Below are 16,353 nucleotides of genomic sequence, written 5' to 3'. Positions count from 1 at the left end.
CACTTTGAGTAGTAGAATACCCTAAGAAAACACACGAAGAGGAACGAGGAGTGAGTTTGTGAGAAGAGTATGGTCGGAGCCACGAATAACAAAGACAACCAAAACTACATAGTTTAGAATAGTTAGGAGGATTGCCAAAAAGTTTGGCATAAGGTGAAAGAAGACTTAGTGTGGGTGTGGGAAGCCGATTGATGAGATAGACAACAGTGGAGAAAACATATGGATGAAGTAGATAGGGATGATGGGTGCGGGTTAGTCGAAGTAGGACTGTGGGAGTGGTGACGGAGAGGGCTGAGGAGGGGGATAGTGAACAGGGTTGGCTGGGGGCGTAGGGATTGAAGTTGCAGATGATGTGCCAGTAGCCAGGAGGGACACAGAGGAACACCAGTGAAAGAGTGTGTCAGATGAGACTGAGGTGTGTCAAATGATGGGTGCGGGTCAGTTGAAGTAGGACTGTGGGAGTGGTGATGGAGAGGGCTGAGGAGGGGGATCGTGAACAGGGTTGGCTGGGGGCGTAGGGATTGAAGTTGCAGATGATGTGCCAGTAGCCAGGAGGGACACAGAGGAACACCAGTGAAAGAGTGTGTCAGATGAGGGGTGGTCAAGATGAGACTGAAGTGAAGTAAAGGGAAAAATAGACTTAACGAATTTAACATGACGCGACACATAAAGACGAGATATAGTGGGATCAAGACATAGATATGCACTTTGAGTAGTAGAATACCCTAAGAAAACACACGAAGAGGAACGAGGAGTGAGTTTGTGAGAAGAGTATGGTCGGAGCCACGAATAACAAAGACAACCAAAACTACGTAGTTTAGAATAGTTAGGAGGATTGCCAAAAAGTTTGGCATAAGGTGAAAGAAGACTTAGTGTGGGTGTGGGAAGCCGATTGATGAGATAGACAACAGTGGAGAAAACATATGATCAGTAAGAGAGAGGTATAGAGACATGCGAAAGAAGCGACAAACTTGTTTCTACAATGTGACGATGTCATCGTTCAGAATACCCATTGTGTTCAGGTGTATGAGGAGGAGATGTAAGATGAGAGATACCATTGAATGCAAAAAAAGAAGACATTGCTTTGTATTCTCCCCCATTATCAGAGTCGAGTGTCTTAATTCGCTTACTAAAGAAATTTTCAAGTATAGATTTAAATCAGATAAAGGTATCAAGTATGTGCGATTTTTGTTTGAGAGGATGAAACCAGATATACTTTGTAAAATGATCTACAAAAATGACATAATACTTGAAATTATCAATAGAATAAATTGGAGAAGTCCAGACATCCAAAAATATAATATCAAGAGGGGAAGAAGAGACAAGTGTGGAGTGGGAAAAAGGTAATTTGTGACTCTTATTGCACTGACAAGAATTGCAAATAAAATTAAAATTTAGAGGATGAGACGAGTCTAACTGAAAAGTGGACATGATATGTCGTAGAATCGGAGACAATGGATGACCTAAACGATGATGCCAAGCAGACGAAGTGGTCTTGACACTAGAGAAAGCAATTATTGGTGGAGAGTGGACTGGGGACGATGGCCATTCGTACACACCATCCTTAGTTCGACCCTGCAAAAGTGTTACCCCCGTACAAAGATCCTTGACACAAAAAGAAGTGGGTAAGAATTTAATGGAAGTATGATTAGTTTGGCAAAACTGAGAAATAGAAATAAAGTTTTTTGCATGGTGGGAACACAAAAAACATTATTTAATAAAAAAGTGTGAGCTGGTGTAGAGAGAGATTTGTAACCAGTGTGAGTAATAGGAAGACCCGTGACATCACCAATCATAATGTCGTCAGAACCATCATAAGGAGTATGAAGAGTGAGATTACTCAAGTCTGTGATGACATGGTGCAATCCTCCACTATCTAGAAGCCAAGGAGAACTAGTAGAGCGGTGGTGGTTGCAAGATGAGCACATGGTTGCCATGATGTTACAGGACGATGTTGCGAATGAGAGGTGGTGCGAGGAGCCTGAGGAGGTGGTAGAGACTGTTGCATCTGGCGAAAGACAGGACATTGTGGAACGTTGTGTCCTTTTTCCTGGCACAACTGGCAACGACTAAGATAAGGTCGAGGTTGAGATTGACCATCTGGAGTGACTATATTGTGGAGTCCGGAGGTAGTACCTGGTTGTGAGAGTGATGAAGGCGCCCCTTACTGTCGCTAATTGCGATTACCGGTCCTACCGAAATTCGATCGAGCACTAGCAGGATTTACATAAGTTGGAAACGAAGTGGAGTGAGCTTGTTGAACACATAGCGAGACTTCTTTGTTGATGAGTTTTTCATGCAGCTCATCAAAATATATGGGTATGTCACGACCATTGATATTATCAATAAGTGGTTTGTACTCATCATCGAGCCCATCCAGAATTGTTTCAGTGAGATCCTCTTGATCCATGGGTTTGCCGAGGGCCGCAAGTTCATCAGCTCACGTTTTAATATACTGCATATACTTGGAAATCGATTGAGATCCCTTAGTGGTATGTTTGAGTTGCTCCTTGATCTATTTGATGTGACCTCGCGAGGGCTGAGCATATGTAGTGGCCAAAATAGTCCAGGCTTCATGAGAGGTACTTGAGTGAGTGATAAGTGGAATAATAGATGGCATGAGAGTACCAATAAGAGCACCAAAAATAAGTTTATCCTGACGAAGCCATGTAGTGTGTTCAGGATTTGGAACGGCATGATTATTGATCATCTTCGTGGCAGGCGGTAGAGAATAAGAATCATCAACGAACTTGAGGAGATCATAACCAAAAAGAATAGCCTCTATCTGAGCTTTCCAGCTAAAATAATTTGTGGAGGTGATTTTGACCGAGTTGTGGATGTGGAGTACCGTCAGCGGTGTGGTTGGGTCATGAGCATTGGGAATAGTAATATGAGAATCTTCAAAAGTCATGAGTAATTTTTTTTTTTTTCACATGTGGAAATCTCACTTGGGAGATTCGCACATGTAAATTTCACACGTGCATAAATCTTCTTCTTCCAAAAAATTAAACCAACCTCGGATTAAACCGAAGGTCGCGGGAAAATAAAAATCGGGAAGAAGTACTTGGCTCGTCGGGGCGGCAAGCGGCGACAAGCAGCAACGACGAGTGACAACGGCTTGTGGTGGCGTGAGGTTGCCTGTTCCGGCTTGGCAGTGAAACTTTCAACGGTGACGAAAGTTTTCAACAGCGACGAAAGGTTCAGCGGGCGACGTGTTGTCGACGCAGGACCGTCAACGACAAACGATCAAAACAGATTGTTGGAACTTTGGCTCGCCGCAGTGGCGTGCGGTGTACAGCGACTGGCGGCGGCGACGATGACGGAGTAGTTGGTAGTAGCGGCAGTAGTAGTGTGCAATAGCGGCTCAGGTAGGCTCTGCTGAGACCTTCCGGGATAGAGTGGAGGGGCTCAGTAGAGAGGACCAAAGACTGAGCTCGGTGTCGGGATGTCGAGGCTCAGGTACCCATCGTCGGTGGTGGCGATGGCAGGAGCAGCAAAGAGAGAAAAAATATATCAGATTGTAAGCTCTGATACCATATAGAAGAAGATAAAAGAATAATTTCCCTATCTATTACTTTTAGTGATACATGTATTTATAGTTACAAAATGATAAAAGGATTTACGTAGAGTTACACATGTACATGACTGTAGAGGTAGAAGTTGAGACAATCTCAACTTCTCTTAACGTGATCATCTTGATCTCTATCAAGACATACCTTGCTTCCTTGTCTTTTACCTCTCTTCCTAAGTCATACGAGGAGGTTTTTCAACATCCTGTTAGAAAGTGGCCATGGAGGAAAAAATGACAGCCCTATACCAGAATCACACCTAGCAATTGGTGCCCCTACCTCCAAATAAAAATATAATGGGATTTAAGTGGATATTCACCGTTAAACATAACCTTGATGGTACAGTGACCCGACTTAAAGCTCATTTGGTTGTAAAGGCTACACGTAGTGTTATGGTATTGATTATGACGAGACATCTCTAGCTGGCAATTTGAAGTGGATTCTATTTCAACTTTATGTCAAAAGTGTTTTTCTTAATGGTGATATCAAGGAGGAGATCTATATGGATCAATCACCTGGTTTTGTGATTTAGGGCAAATCGGTATGTAAATTACAAAAAAATTTTATGGGCTCAAACAATCACTTGAGCATGGTTTGATAAATTTAGTTGGGCAATATTTCATTTTGGCTTTACCAAATGTATGATGGATCACTCAATTTTTGTTAAGCATACTACAAAGGAGGTTGTTCTTCTAACCGTGTATGTTGATGATGTTATTATAACAAGAAGTGGTTTTGAAAGCATTAGCCAGGCCAAAAAAGATTTTAAGGAATTCGGTACTATAGACTTGGGACACCTCAAATAGTTTCTTGGCATTGAGGTTTTGCAATCCCGGTATGACATTATTTTGTCACAACTAAAATATGTACTTGATCTTTTTAATGAAACAAGAATGTTGGGATGCCAATTTGTAGAAACTTCAATAGACACTAATGTGAAATTATGTGTTGGCTCTTGGAGATGATGTCGATGTGGGAAAATACAAAAGACTAGTAGGTGAGTTAATATATACTAGACTAGATATATCTTTTGTAGTAAGCATGGTTAACCAGTACATGCATAAGCCTTAGAGCTCTCATGGGCAAGCTCTTGAACAAATCCTTCGGTACCTAAAAAAGTCTCCTAGACAGGGAATTTTAAACAAATGTCATGGACATACAAATACAAAAGGTTTTGAAGATGCTGATTGGGTAGACTCCTCGGCCGATTAAAAATCTACCTTTGGATATTGCACACTAGTTGGAGAAATTTTAGTGACTTAGAAAAGTAAAAAGCAAAATGTGGTGTTGGTCCAATTTAGTGTCGAGGCAAAATACTTTACATGCAATAAGTTGATATGGATTAAATATCTTCTTATGGATTAGGATTCAACATAGACACTCTAATGAAGCTACACTATGACAATCAAGTAGATATTCATATCGCTTCTAATATAGTTTTCCATGATAGGAAGAAACATATTGAAGTAGATTACCACTTTATCAGGGAATAAATTACAAGCTAGTATCATAAGCCTTGAGCATGTTTCATCTCATGATCAAGTAGTTGACATATTTACAAACGCTATTACTTCGAGAATATTGACCATTGCTTGCACCAAGCTAAGGGTGTACGATGTCTTTGCACCACCAACTTGAGCGGGAGTATTAGTACAAGGAAGGTAATGATATATATATAATTTTTATTATATTCTTTGGTTTTTATTTCTGCTCTTAGGTTCATAATAAAAATATAATTACGTGTATAAATTAAATATTATATAAATTAGATTGAATGGAGAAAACAGAAACAAATGATTATGAAAAATAAATAATAAGATAAACTTCTGATTTTTCCTGTAGCTGTATCTGAAACTAAACTCCATTGTTGAACTTGAGAGTGTTTTCATATCCGATTTTCCCTCTAACTATATCAGCTAAACAAAAGCCATTTTCTATAGAAGGGGAGAGAGGTGAGAGAGTGCCAAATCATTTGCAGGTCCTGCGACAGCAACAATGAGCTCTCTTGAAAGCTAACATGGGCAAGACCAAAATGCATTACAATATCAAAGCTGGTGTGCAGAGCTAATTCCAGACGAAGATGGAAACAACCGTTTTTAACCACTGCTTTAAACATCACAGATTGGTGAAAAATCAGCCCATCTCTTTGAAATCTTCCTGATGAATTTTCATTTCTTTTTCTCCATTTTTGGTGATACTGTTTGATTAACAGTGACTATAAACCTGAAACCGACGAAAACAGACTCTTGTTTTCTATTTAAGAATCGAAACTTTCGTTTTCTCACCCTGTCCAGCCGAATAGCTAGGGCGACTCAGGCGGCCAAATCAGGAGCAGAGATTCAGTCGTCTCTTCATTCTAAACCGAGCTCCGAGCAGAGATCAAATAAATTATCTTTAGTATGGATCATCGAATAGGAATCTGAAGCTAAAACAGGAAAATTTATGGAGGGGGAAGTCTTCTGCCTTCTCCTTCAGTCCTTCATTTTGACTAGAATCGAAAATGAACTATGTTTGTGAAGAAAATTAGGTAAAATGTATCCATCTCTTTTTTGGGTATTTTTATTAAACATGATTATTCTCAAATCTGAAGGGTGAATAAAATAATAATAATTAATTTAATTAATCTCGTTCGCGTGAACAGAAAGTGAGACAAGGGTCTTTCTAGTTTTTAAATTTAGACTTCTTGGTTCCAATCCCAAGTCCCCAAAGTAATTCAGGCCCGCTGTCGCTCCTGTATCTCTGCCTCGTTCCATCGAATAACGGGGAGCAGAGGGATCTCTCTCCGTGTTCTTTGCATACGGGATTTTCGCGCGGAGGAGAGATCCTGTCTCGATTCATTATCCAATGGGGTTCATGTCATTTCTCGGACGAGCTCTCTTCGCCTCTATTTTTATCCTATCGGCTTATCAGGAGTAAGAATGATTCTTGTCTTGTTTTTTATTTGTAAACTCGTTGTAATTTTTTTTTCAGAGCGTATTTTAATTGGCTTTTGTGAGTCCATGGATTGAGTAAGAGGTTAGTCTGATTGCAAGTTATATTGGGGATCTTGTTCAGATCTATTTTCAATTTTTGTATTTTCTTTCATTTGATATGTTCGTGCAAGAAGGAAGTATCGTTTGTTGTTTGTGCATTGCGTTCTGTGTGCATGAGGTGTTTGGTTACTCGGGATTCGGTCGTTCAGGCTGTGGACAGTACTTTTGGGAAGGGAATGGAAGTTCACAAGTTTTCTCATCTCATATTTTACTGGTTTTGACCATTTTATATTGTTTCATTGGTTCAACCTACTGGATATAGCTTTGAACTAAAAGCTTTCTCCTTTGAGATTAAACTTTGTTCCTTATTCAGTTTTTAAGAACTTTTAAATATCTAAATTAGCCTATCCAGTTGTCTACCTTTTTCCATGACTAGGGGAAAAACTAAAAAGGGTATTAAAGGCATCAGATTTTGGTACCTATTCTACTACTTTGGTGGAATCTATAGAAGATGAAAATTTCTTGAGTTTTTTTTATTTGTCGATGGAGCAGCAGGATGGGTGTGGAACCTACACTCCTTGCTCTATTTAAAGCTGGGACAAGGGAGTAACTTTATGGTGGGGTTTTAGGCCTGGGAGAGAATCCAACCAGGATGCTGGGTGGGGATGGGGTTCAGGTTTTTATTAAACCACCTAATTTTTTACCTTTAACTAAATTTGAGTGAACTTGCTCTCCCCCCCCCCCCCAGCCCCCCCCCCCCCCCCCCAAAAAAAAAGGGAGGCCCTATCCTCAAAACTTGTTCTTATTTGTGTACCATAAAACAAAGAAATGAGATTTAATCATAGAGTAAATAAAAAATTTAATTAAATGGTTTGATATTAATCTGGTCTTGGGTAAACAGGCACTAATTATAGAATGTTCAATTACTCTCCTGAATACTTGATGCCAATAATTTTTCCTGTTTAATCTATAACAGGTTAATGGTGTTTCATTAACCATTATCTGTTTGCCCATGTGCAAAAAGGTACATAAACAGGTAAATCAGTGGTATAAAATACAATTACAAGTTCATCAAATTGTAAAACAATTGTAAAAATATGGCAAAAATGTCAATAAACATATAATTAAGTTAGTCTTAGTGAAAAATTGTTTAGAATTAAGTCATCCAGTATACAATAAGATGTTCATTTCTTACATTTACATAGGGAGGGATTTCAAATTACAAGACCTCCCCTGTATATTTGGGCAATTGGGTGTGGAATGATTTTTACCCATACACATTCCATTTAATAAACAGCGTGTGGTAATGAGTTTACTTGAATTTGTACAAGGGTAAATATTTTTGTTCCATATACTAATTGGTGAGCCATTAGGATTTTTTTCATTGTGGCCTTTGTTTGCATTGTCTTACCAATTTGTGGTGTGGTAGGATGGTTGTAATGGTAGTATGAATAAAAGGGTAAAATTTTGAACCTGTCTTAGGAGTTGAAAACAAAGCCAAGTTGCCAGTGCTCTTATTTAAAAAAGAAAAGGTAATGAAAATATATGTTTGAGGATATAGTCCTTTAAGAGCAGGGATCAGATCAAAATAGTCATGAGGGCAAGGAGAAGATGAAGATGAAATGACCAAGATGAAGAGTCGAAGGATGAAGCATTGACATCAAAGATAATTCTTTTTTGTTTTTTTTCATTTGGGTGTATTTTGTCTCATGAAGTTCTTTTTTTTCCCATTAGCTCCCTTCTTTGACTCTGACAATGGGGAGCGAAATAGAAAGGGGCAAGATCAGGTGATGCAATGCAAGATGGGGTGGAGTGGACATTTATACTAAGAGTAAGGAGAGTGTAGGAGATTGAGAAAGTAAACTAGTCATGGGGCAGGGTGTTTTATTTTATTTTTTTAGTTTCAGGAAGGGGGAGCGGGAAACAGGGTTTTCTGATTGGCAGAGTCAGGTTCTTCAAATCTTATTCAAAGATGCTTCAAAGGTTAATTGTTCATTGCATATGGCCATCTGCTAGTGCCTTGAAGGGTTTTTATATCAATATAAGGTACCTGAAAATACCATGCTCCAGAAATATTTGAGACATACCATATGAGAGACCTGAAACATTTGAGACACCTCAAATCTGTATATGAATTTTTTTTTTTTTTTGGAAAAGTTATTGCATTTGTGAAATGATTGTAGTTTATCATCTTAGTGATAGAATGATATGTTAATACTCATATTGCTGTGTGCAAGCACTCTATAGCCTGTGCCAGAATTAATTTGCAATTGAGATAATTGATATCTTAGATAAGTAGTCCTCATGGTTTGAGATAACATATTCACCAAACACTTGATTTTGGAAGCTATTTACTAATGATACTGTGAAGTGGTCTTAAAATGTTCAATTTTTCAAACTAAATCCTCTGGTTTTATGAAACTTTAGTTCTTAACCAAAATATATGATGGTATAATAAATTGGAAGACTGTGATAGATCTCCAGTGTATTCAATTTGAAGTGAAGGCTATGGAAGGTTTTACAAGAATTAATGGATGCAAGGTAGAGATGGACTCAAGCTACATTGATCACAGAGAAAACATTTGCTGATTCACAGTAAAAGCAATTATTCGGGAATCAAGTCTCTTGTTTTAGATTTTGTTGGTAGATTCTGTCCATCTATTTAATGAAATAGTCAGTGGATAAGAAGGCTTAAATAAAACATGATTTGAAGGAGGAAAGAGGAGAATCATGAGTTGTCTTGTGCATGGACCATTCAACTTCTCTATCTCTCTTTCTCTCAGCTTCATGGTTGGAGATATTCCTCCCAGGTGCACCTTTCTGACACTCCCAAAGTTATGTTTGGGTGGTCTTTAGTAAATTCTCTTGTTTCTCATGTGCTTGGACGCTCACATCTAGAAACAGGAGATTTTGGCCTCTTAGCAATGAATATTTGTTGTGGAGATGCTTAGTTTAATGATGCCAGAAAAGATGGCAAAAGAGTTGTTCCTCGGGTAAAAATGTTGACTTCCGTCTTTTAAAGAAAATGAATGTTGATTTCGTCCATTCTTATGGAATTGCTGACTAGCTTGGCAAGCTTGGTCTGTCAGTGAAAGAAAACCTAATAATAAAGTAAGTAAATCATTACCCAGGTTACATTTACTAGAGCATATATGCCATGATGGAGCTGCACTATTTTGTAAGTTTTCTCTGCCGTTGATGAACACACTTTCTGTCTGTTCAATGTGTTAATGACAAAAAATAAAAATAAAAAAATAAAAAAATCAAGCATAGATATGCCCACGATCCAGATCACATTTGTGACTTGCGAAACAAAGAAGAAGGTGGCATCAGGACTTTATGAAGGGACATGATGTTGTTCTCTTCTTTAAATGAATAACGAAAAGGTAGCATCAGGACTTTATGAAGGGACATGATGTTTTCCTCTTCTTTAAATGAATGATGAAAAGGTTATGTATCTGCCCAGTGGACAGAGCATGATTTCTGACTTGTGAAGCAAAAACAAAGTTGCCTCCAGTAGTTTGTGATACATAGTTTGCTGTATCAAGCTGCATTGGCTGATATTCCCTCTGTTGGGCTCCTTGAACTCCTAATCCAATATATGTATTGGGTGTTAGGGGGAGCCATTTTCTGCAGAACATTTGCCTGCCATATGAGTTTCATTTCTATTTGACTAGTTGGTATTACTGGTCTGCATTATAGAATCTGGTTTTGTGTAATATCCACTGATTATGTTCTTGAGATCTTGCTTTTCTTTTACATCTGTCGTTGTGTATTCTTTAGTGTATCTTTCTGTCTCAGAAGCATGGATATTGCTACCAAAAACTGTCTTTTTTTTTCATTTATGGTCCAATATTTAGAAGAAAAACTTGTTCTCCATGACTTACCTATGATGTTTTTGTGAAGGTTTAATGAGTTTGGGGTTGATGGTGGTCCTGCAGCAAAGGCATTTAGACCCAAGTACAACATCTTTACAAAGCATGTATCCTCTACCCTGGGCATAAAAGTACCTAAAGTGGAAGTAAGGAACCCTCTGCCATTTTTATTGTTTTTGAAATGATATAAAGGTTTTGGTTCATGTTGTATCATTTCTAAATTTGATTTCTAAATTTGATTTGAGCACCTGGCAGATTAAACATTTAATTGCTGCTGGTATAGCCATGAAGGGAATTGGAGGCACTCTCTTCATTATGGGCAGCTCAGCTGGAGCTTCCCTCTTGGTGCGTCTTCCTAATTGTTGTGTGGGAGTTTCTTTGGTTGAATTATTTTACTAATTCAATTATTTGGAATATCCATGAGCTTTGTTCAGCTTCTTCATTTGGCCTTTTTTACTCCCATTCTTTATGATTTCTACAACTACGACGTGGAGAAGCCGCAGTATACTCAACTTTTCAACAAGTTTACTCAGGTGGTTAATTTGCTTAATGTTATCATTTGTCTTTGTGTTTCAATGAGCTTTGGTTAAAAGAGTTGATTTGCTACAGGTTATCATTTGTCTTTGTGTTTCAATGAGCTTTGGTTAAATGTTTTTCTTTGCTTTCTTCTTCTCCATATCTGGCAGAATTTGGCAGTTGTTGGTGCACTCATCTTCTTTATTGCCATGAAGAACTCTATTCCAAAGCGACAACGTAAGAAGAAGGTTAACAAAACAAAGACAATCTGAGTAGAACTGAGATAATGGAGCTTCATAATTATGCAGGCAGCAAGGATTATTCACAGGTGATTGGAGGTGTTTCCAGATGGCTGTTTTCCTGATATGTTCTCTTATGTATGATTTGGATTAGTATACCTGCTTTATGGATTCTAGCTATGATCCAGTTTAGGACATTTTTCTGTCAAATTGAAGCATAAATCAGTCACTAAGGTTATCAGGTAAGCTATGGATTCTAGCTATTGCTCAAGTAAAGATGTCACCAGCCTCAATGGGACTCAATTTTAAAATCTTCCTTCTGGCTTCATAATTCTACCTACCCTCTTGTTCTTAATCAAATTGAAGCAGGGTTGCCGATTTCTTAAGAAATATGAGAGGAAAATCAGGAGATTCTTTGGTTTGATTCATTCTTAGTGATCTCAATCTAAGTTGGGCCATTTTTATTCTTGCCTCAACTAGTTCCCTCTCTGGGTTGGTTAGGCTTTAAATTAAGGGTGTTTTGGTTAGCTTTATATTAAGGGTGTGTTTGTACCAATAGGAAAGTATATGAAAAAATGTCATAGGAAGATTTTTTTGTTGATGAAAAATTTCTAGTAAATCATTTTTGGGGACCAAAAAATTTCATCTTGATTTTATCTTTATTCCTCTTTCCTTTGGGGGGGGGGGGGGGGGGGCGGGGGGGGGGGGGGGGTGTTACTGTACAATGTAAGTGCGGAGGGAAATGAAATATAATGAAAAATACTTTCCCTTGGAAAAGTGAGAGGAAATGTAAAGTATTTATTTGTGTTAGTGTGTGCAATGAAAAATGTAGTGTAAAGTACTTATTTGTGTTAGTGTGTACAATGGAAGGTGTGGTGTAAAGTGAATATAAATTATTTATTAAATAAAATATTTTTATATATTTGACTATCAGAAAATTAAATTAATATTAGTTAATAAATAAAATATATTAAATATAATAATTAAACAAATGCTTATTTTTATATTATTAAAATTGTAATCAAATTTTAATTTTGTAATATCTAAATATGAAATAATTATACAAATATCGTACTACATAGCGTATTACACAAATATCGTAATAATAAAAATAATAATAATACAAATATAACTCGATCACTTTTTTAATATAAAAAAATATATCTGTTCATACAAAAGTATAACACAAAAAATATTTAGTAGCATTAAAATATAATAGTTAATAATTTTGCCACATCTGAATTACTAAAACATCTCGATAATATGATTCTCTTGTAGATTGTATTGCGAACTCATTCTTAGTACTTCTCTGAGTGTCCACATCATCCTCAACATCATCATTACTATCATTGTCTTCATTATCACTTTCATTGTTATCTTCACAATGTTCTCCACTAGAATCATCACTTGAATCATCTTCAAATAAATCCATGTAATCTTCTATGCGTATATAATTATGCAATACATAACAAGCAATCACAATTTTTACCTGGACATCAAAATCAAAAGAAGAGCATCTTTTAATATCTTGAAACGAGCTTTAAAGCCCCAAATGTACGCTCGATAGTGTTCCGTAAAGATGAGTGTCTTCGGTTAAATAATTCTCTTTCATCCGTAGGAGTATTATTCCGAAATTCTTGCAAGTGATAACGAGTACCTCGATAGGGAGCCAAGAACCCAGGAAGATTTGCATATCCAGTATCTACTAAATAATATTTGCCTACAATAAAATATATATCTTTTATAATCTAATAAATATATATATATATAGATATATATATAATATATATATATTTAAATAGACTATATAGAGAGAAGGGATATTTACCTTCAGGAACATAAAGTTTATCTCGTCTGGTTAATGCTGACTTCAATACACGTGAATCGGCTGCTGATCCCTCCCATCCTGCCAGTATATATATGAATTGCATGTCAAATGTACATGTTGCCATTACGTTTTGTGAGAGAAAACCCTTCCTGTTCCATAATCTTTCTTGTTCATGTAAATAGGATATGTGCTTTAATATGAATACCATCGATGACACCAATACAATCCTAATAAAAAAATCATTAATACAAATATATATTTTTATAGTAACTGAAAATTAATCATCAAACGACTTTATATTTACCTTAAAATATGGATAATAGATATCACTGTTCAAGATATTTGAATGAGTATGTCTTGAAGGTCGTTTGATGTAATCAGATTGTAGTCTGATAATAGTATTTAACACCTAGTTAAAATACTTATTAATTGTCCAATTTGATCTTTCAAACATCGCTGAGGTGACACTGTAAGATTGTTGTTGACCAACAATGATACAAAAATATGCAAGTTGTTATTCCACAGATATTGTCTTTGTATCAAATAAAAGTCCTCTACTTTTCAAGATTCCAGCCAACTTGAGAAAAATAGTTTGATTCATCCTATACACTTTTCGAAATTTAATAGGCGATCTTTCTCATGCTTTCTTTAAATATCGTGGACCACCTAAATGATAAGAACATTGTATTTGGCCCTATTTCATTCATTTAAGTATGAATGGACAAGGACAAATACAACTATATAAGCTACAATACAGATACATATTTTCTCCCCTATCTGGTAGATTATCCATAGGTACCTGCAATAGTAGACATTCTATAATGAACACATGGTTCAAACACATTCAATAATACTCATTCACTAAGGACCAGAAATACTCAATAATCAACGTCATTCATACAAAATCAAATGTGTTTGATAAATATAGGTTAAAACTGTCAACATTTGTATAAGTCTATTACATTGCATTGAATTTAGTCATCAACCAATTATATTGATCTTCATGTTTCATCTTCATAAACATATCCTTCTTAGCTTTGGTGTCGAGCAACTCCATGGCAAAATACTTGACTTCTCTGGGCAAGTTAGGTAATGTCTGGAGTGCTTCGAACCATGGAGGTCCTACAGGGGGAGTAAAGATTTGCGTAAGGGTTGATGACATATTGTTAATAGCCTCAACGATCCTATTAGCATTTTCAACTAATGGTTCGGATCTCTTCCTACGCCAAGTAGAAGAAGTTTTGTCCCCATCATTGCTTTGGTGTTTGCTTATTGGAGGAGCATAACTTGGAGACTCTGTAATGTTGGGTGTTGGGATCTCCCTGATTGCATCATCTTCATCAATGTCATCAATCATTGTCCCTTCTACAAAATTCGAAAGGTTATCATCTGACTCCATGTTTGTGTTACTCGCTTTCCCCGCGGCCATAGTGTTTCCCAACCATAATAGCCAATTTTTCATAGAGCGGACAACCTTCCAGCCTATACTTGTAGGCTTCTCTATGCGTCTACATGAAAAATTATCATTTAAAATACTAAAACACATGATTAATAAAGCATGAAACATAACATTCTATGTTACATTTACAAACCTTTAGGTAGTTTTGCCACACTGTCTTACTAGCAGTGACTTTCTGGGTTGTTGGATCCCACCCAAAGCCGCTAGTGTTTAGGCATGTACTCACAACCATATACATTCTTTTCCAAGTCCTCACACGGTTTTTCAACTATTCTACTGTTTTTTTGTTCGCTGCATCCAAATTGAACATACTGACACAATCGTTGAAAACTTCGTGTTTCCAAACTCCATTGGGTAATTTGTTACCCAAATTGACTTGTTCAATGATCAAATCAAAACATTTTACAGTATTCGTCAGACGTCCATGTGTCATATGACCTCTTTGTAGTGCTATCCATATTGTCTTTACCTTTCCTCCTTCCAACCATCTAAAACTCATAACCAGTAGACAATGAATAAAAAATAAGTTGTTCTTAAAAAAAATTGAGAGGGGGAGAAGAAAAAAAAGAAAAGGGAATATATAACATGAAATATATAACATATTAGACAAGAAGAGCCTTAGATAAGAAGTTAAGCATCGTTAACATGAAATATATAACATATTAGCCAGAAGAGCCTTAGATAAAATCATATAGTGTTTGTAGACAGATTAAAAATAACGATGGGGTCCTGAAAAAGAAAAACAGTAAATTTGAGATGAAGACCACCTAAAAATCTTTACACTGCATTGACCCTGTAAAAAATGTAGCTCTGTTTCATTTTATTCTATTTCTCCTATTTCATTTTATTTGCACTCGCCACAAGTGCAAAACACGAGAACCATGACCAGATCCTAATTACCCTCATTAAATTACTTTCAACAAAGGCCAGAAAATAATTCTTCATCACCAATGTGCACCAAGAAGTCCACAATGTGCCTTCAAATAACTTCATAAATACCTCGAATAGAGCCGGAGAGGTTGCCAAGAGGGGGAGACTGGTTCGGTGACGGTCGTTGGTGCTGGGGACGGCGAGAGGAAGAGAATCAAGCGCCGAGGAGAGGTTGTAGAGGGGGCGATTGAAATCGCCGACGGTCGTGAGCGAGGAAGGAGTCGGAGAGGTTGTAGAGAGAGGGGAGAGATGTCGCCGAAGGTCATGAGTGAGAGAGGGAGAAATTTTTTTTCTCTGAAACCCTCGTTCGACAGAGGTTCCTCCCTGACAACGAGATGTATTTGAGCGATGGTAAGTGAAATCTGAGCTCGACCCCTCTGATTTCACTTACCATCGTTTTATGCATGAAACTGTATTTCGCTTTCCCCTGTCACTTACTGTGCGCACTAACGCGTTTCGGCCCACTTTTCTAGCGTAAGTGAAATACATTTCACTTACGCTGCGCACTAACATGCCCTTAGTGTTTGTTTGGAACCCCTAAATAAACAAAAGAAAAGAAACAAAACAAGAAAAAAAATATTTTTTTTCTTGTTCGGATGTCCATGGAAAAGGAGAGAGAAAATGAAAGAGAAATATAGTTTCTCTTGTTTGGATACACGTGATGGAAAAGGAGAGAGAAAATGAAAGAGAAATATAGTTTCTCTTATTTGGATACACGTGAAAAATGAAAAAGAAAAAGAAAATAATATTTTAAAAGTTTTAATAATTTTAGTTTTTTTTTTGTGTTTGGATGTCCATGGAAAAGGAGAGAGAAAATGAAAGAGAAATATAGTTTCTCTTGTTCGGATACACATGAAAATTGAAAAAGAAAAAAGAAATAATATTTTAAAAGTTTTAATAATATTTTAAAATTTTGATAGTTAAATTTTTTTTGCCCTTCTCTATTTCGTTTCTCTCCTCTTAGA

The 16,353-nt window shown here is 36.9% G+C and overlaps 1 protein-coding gene across 1 annotated transcript; it reads left to right on the top strand.

The window, feature by feature from the left end:
* The first annotated feature begins 6,213 nt into the window (after positions 1-6,213).
* Positions 6,214-11,464, top strand: LOC137939295 (uncharacterized). The gene is made up of 5 exons (XM_068784564.1): positions 6,214-6,481; positions 10,448-10,562; positions 10,672-10,761; positions 10,851-10,949; positions 11,103-11,464. Exons 1-5 carry the CDS (start codon positions 6,414-6,416, stop codon positions 11,202-11,204), a joined length of 474 nt encoding a protein of 157 aa, XP_068640665.1. The 5' UTR covers positions 6,214-6,413; the 3' UTR covers positions 11,205-11,464.
* Positions 11,465-16,353: the final 4,889 nt, after the last annotated feature.

This window comes from Aristolochia californica, unplaced genomic scaffold (genome assembly GCF_029961685.1).
Source record: "Aristolochia californica isolate CCGP_79_NKW_82.1479 unplaced genomic scaffold, dmAriCali1.0.hap1 SCAF_8, whole genome shotgun sequence".
Lineage (NCBI taxonomy): Eukaryota > Viridiplantae > Streptophyta > Magnoliopsida > Piperales > Aristolochiaceae > Aristolochia > Aristolochia californica.
This window is presented reverse-complemented; position numbering and strand designations above follow the sequence as displayed.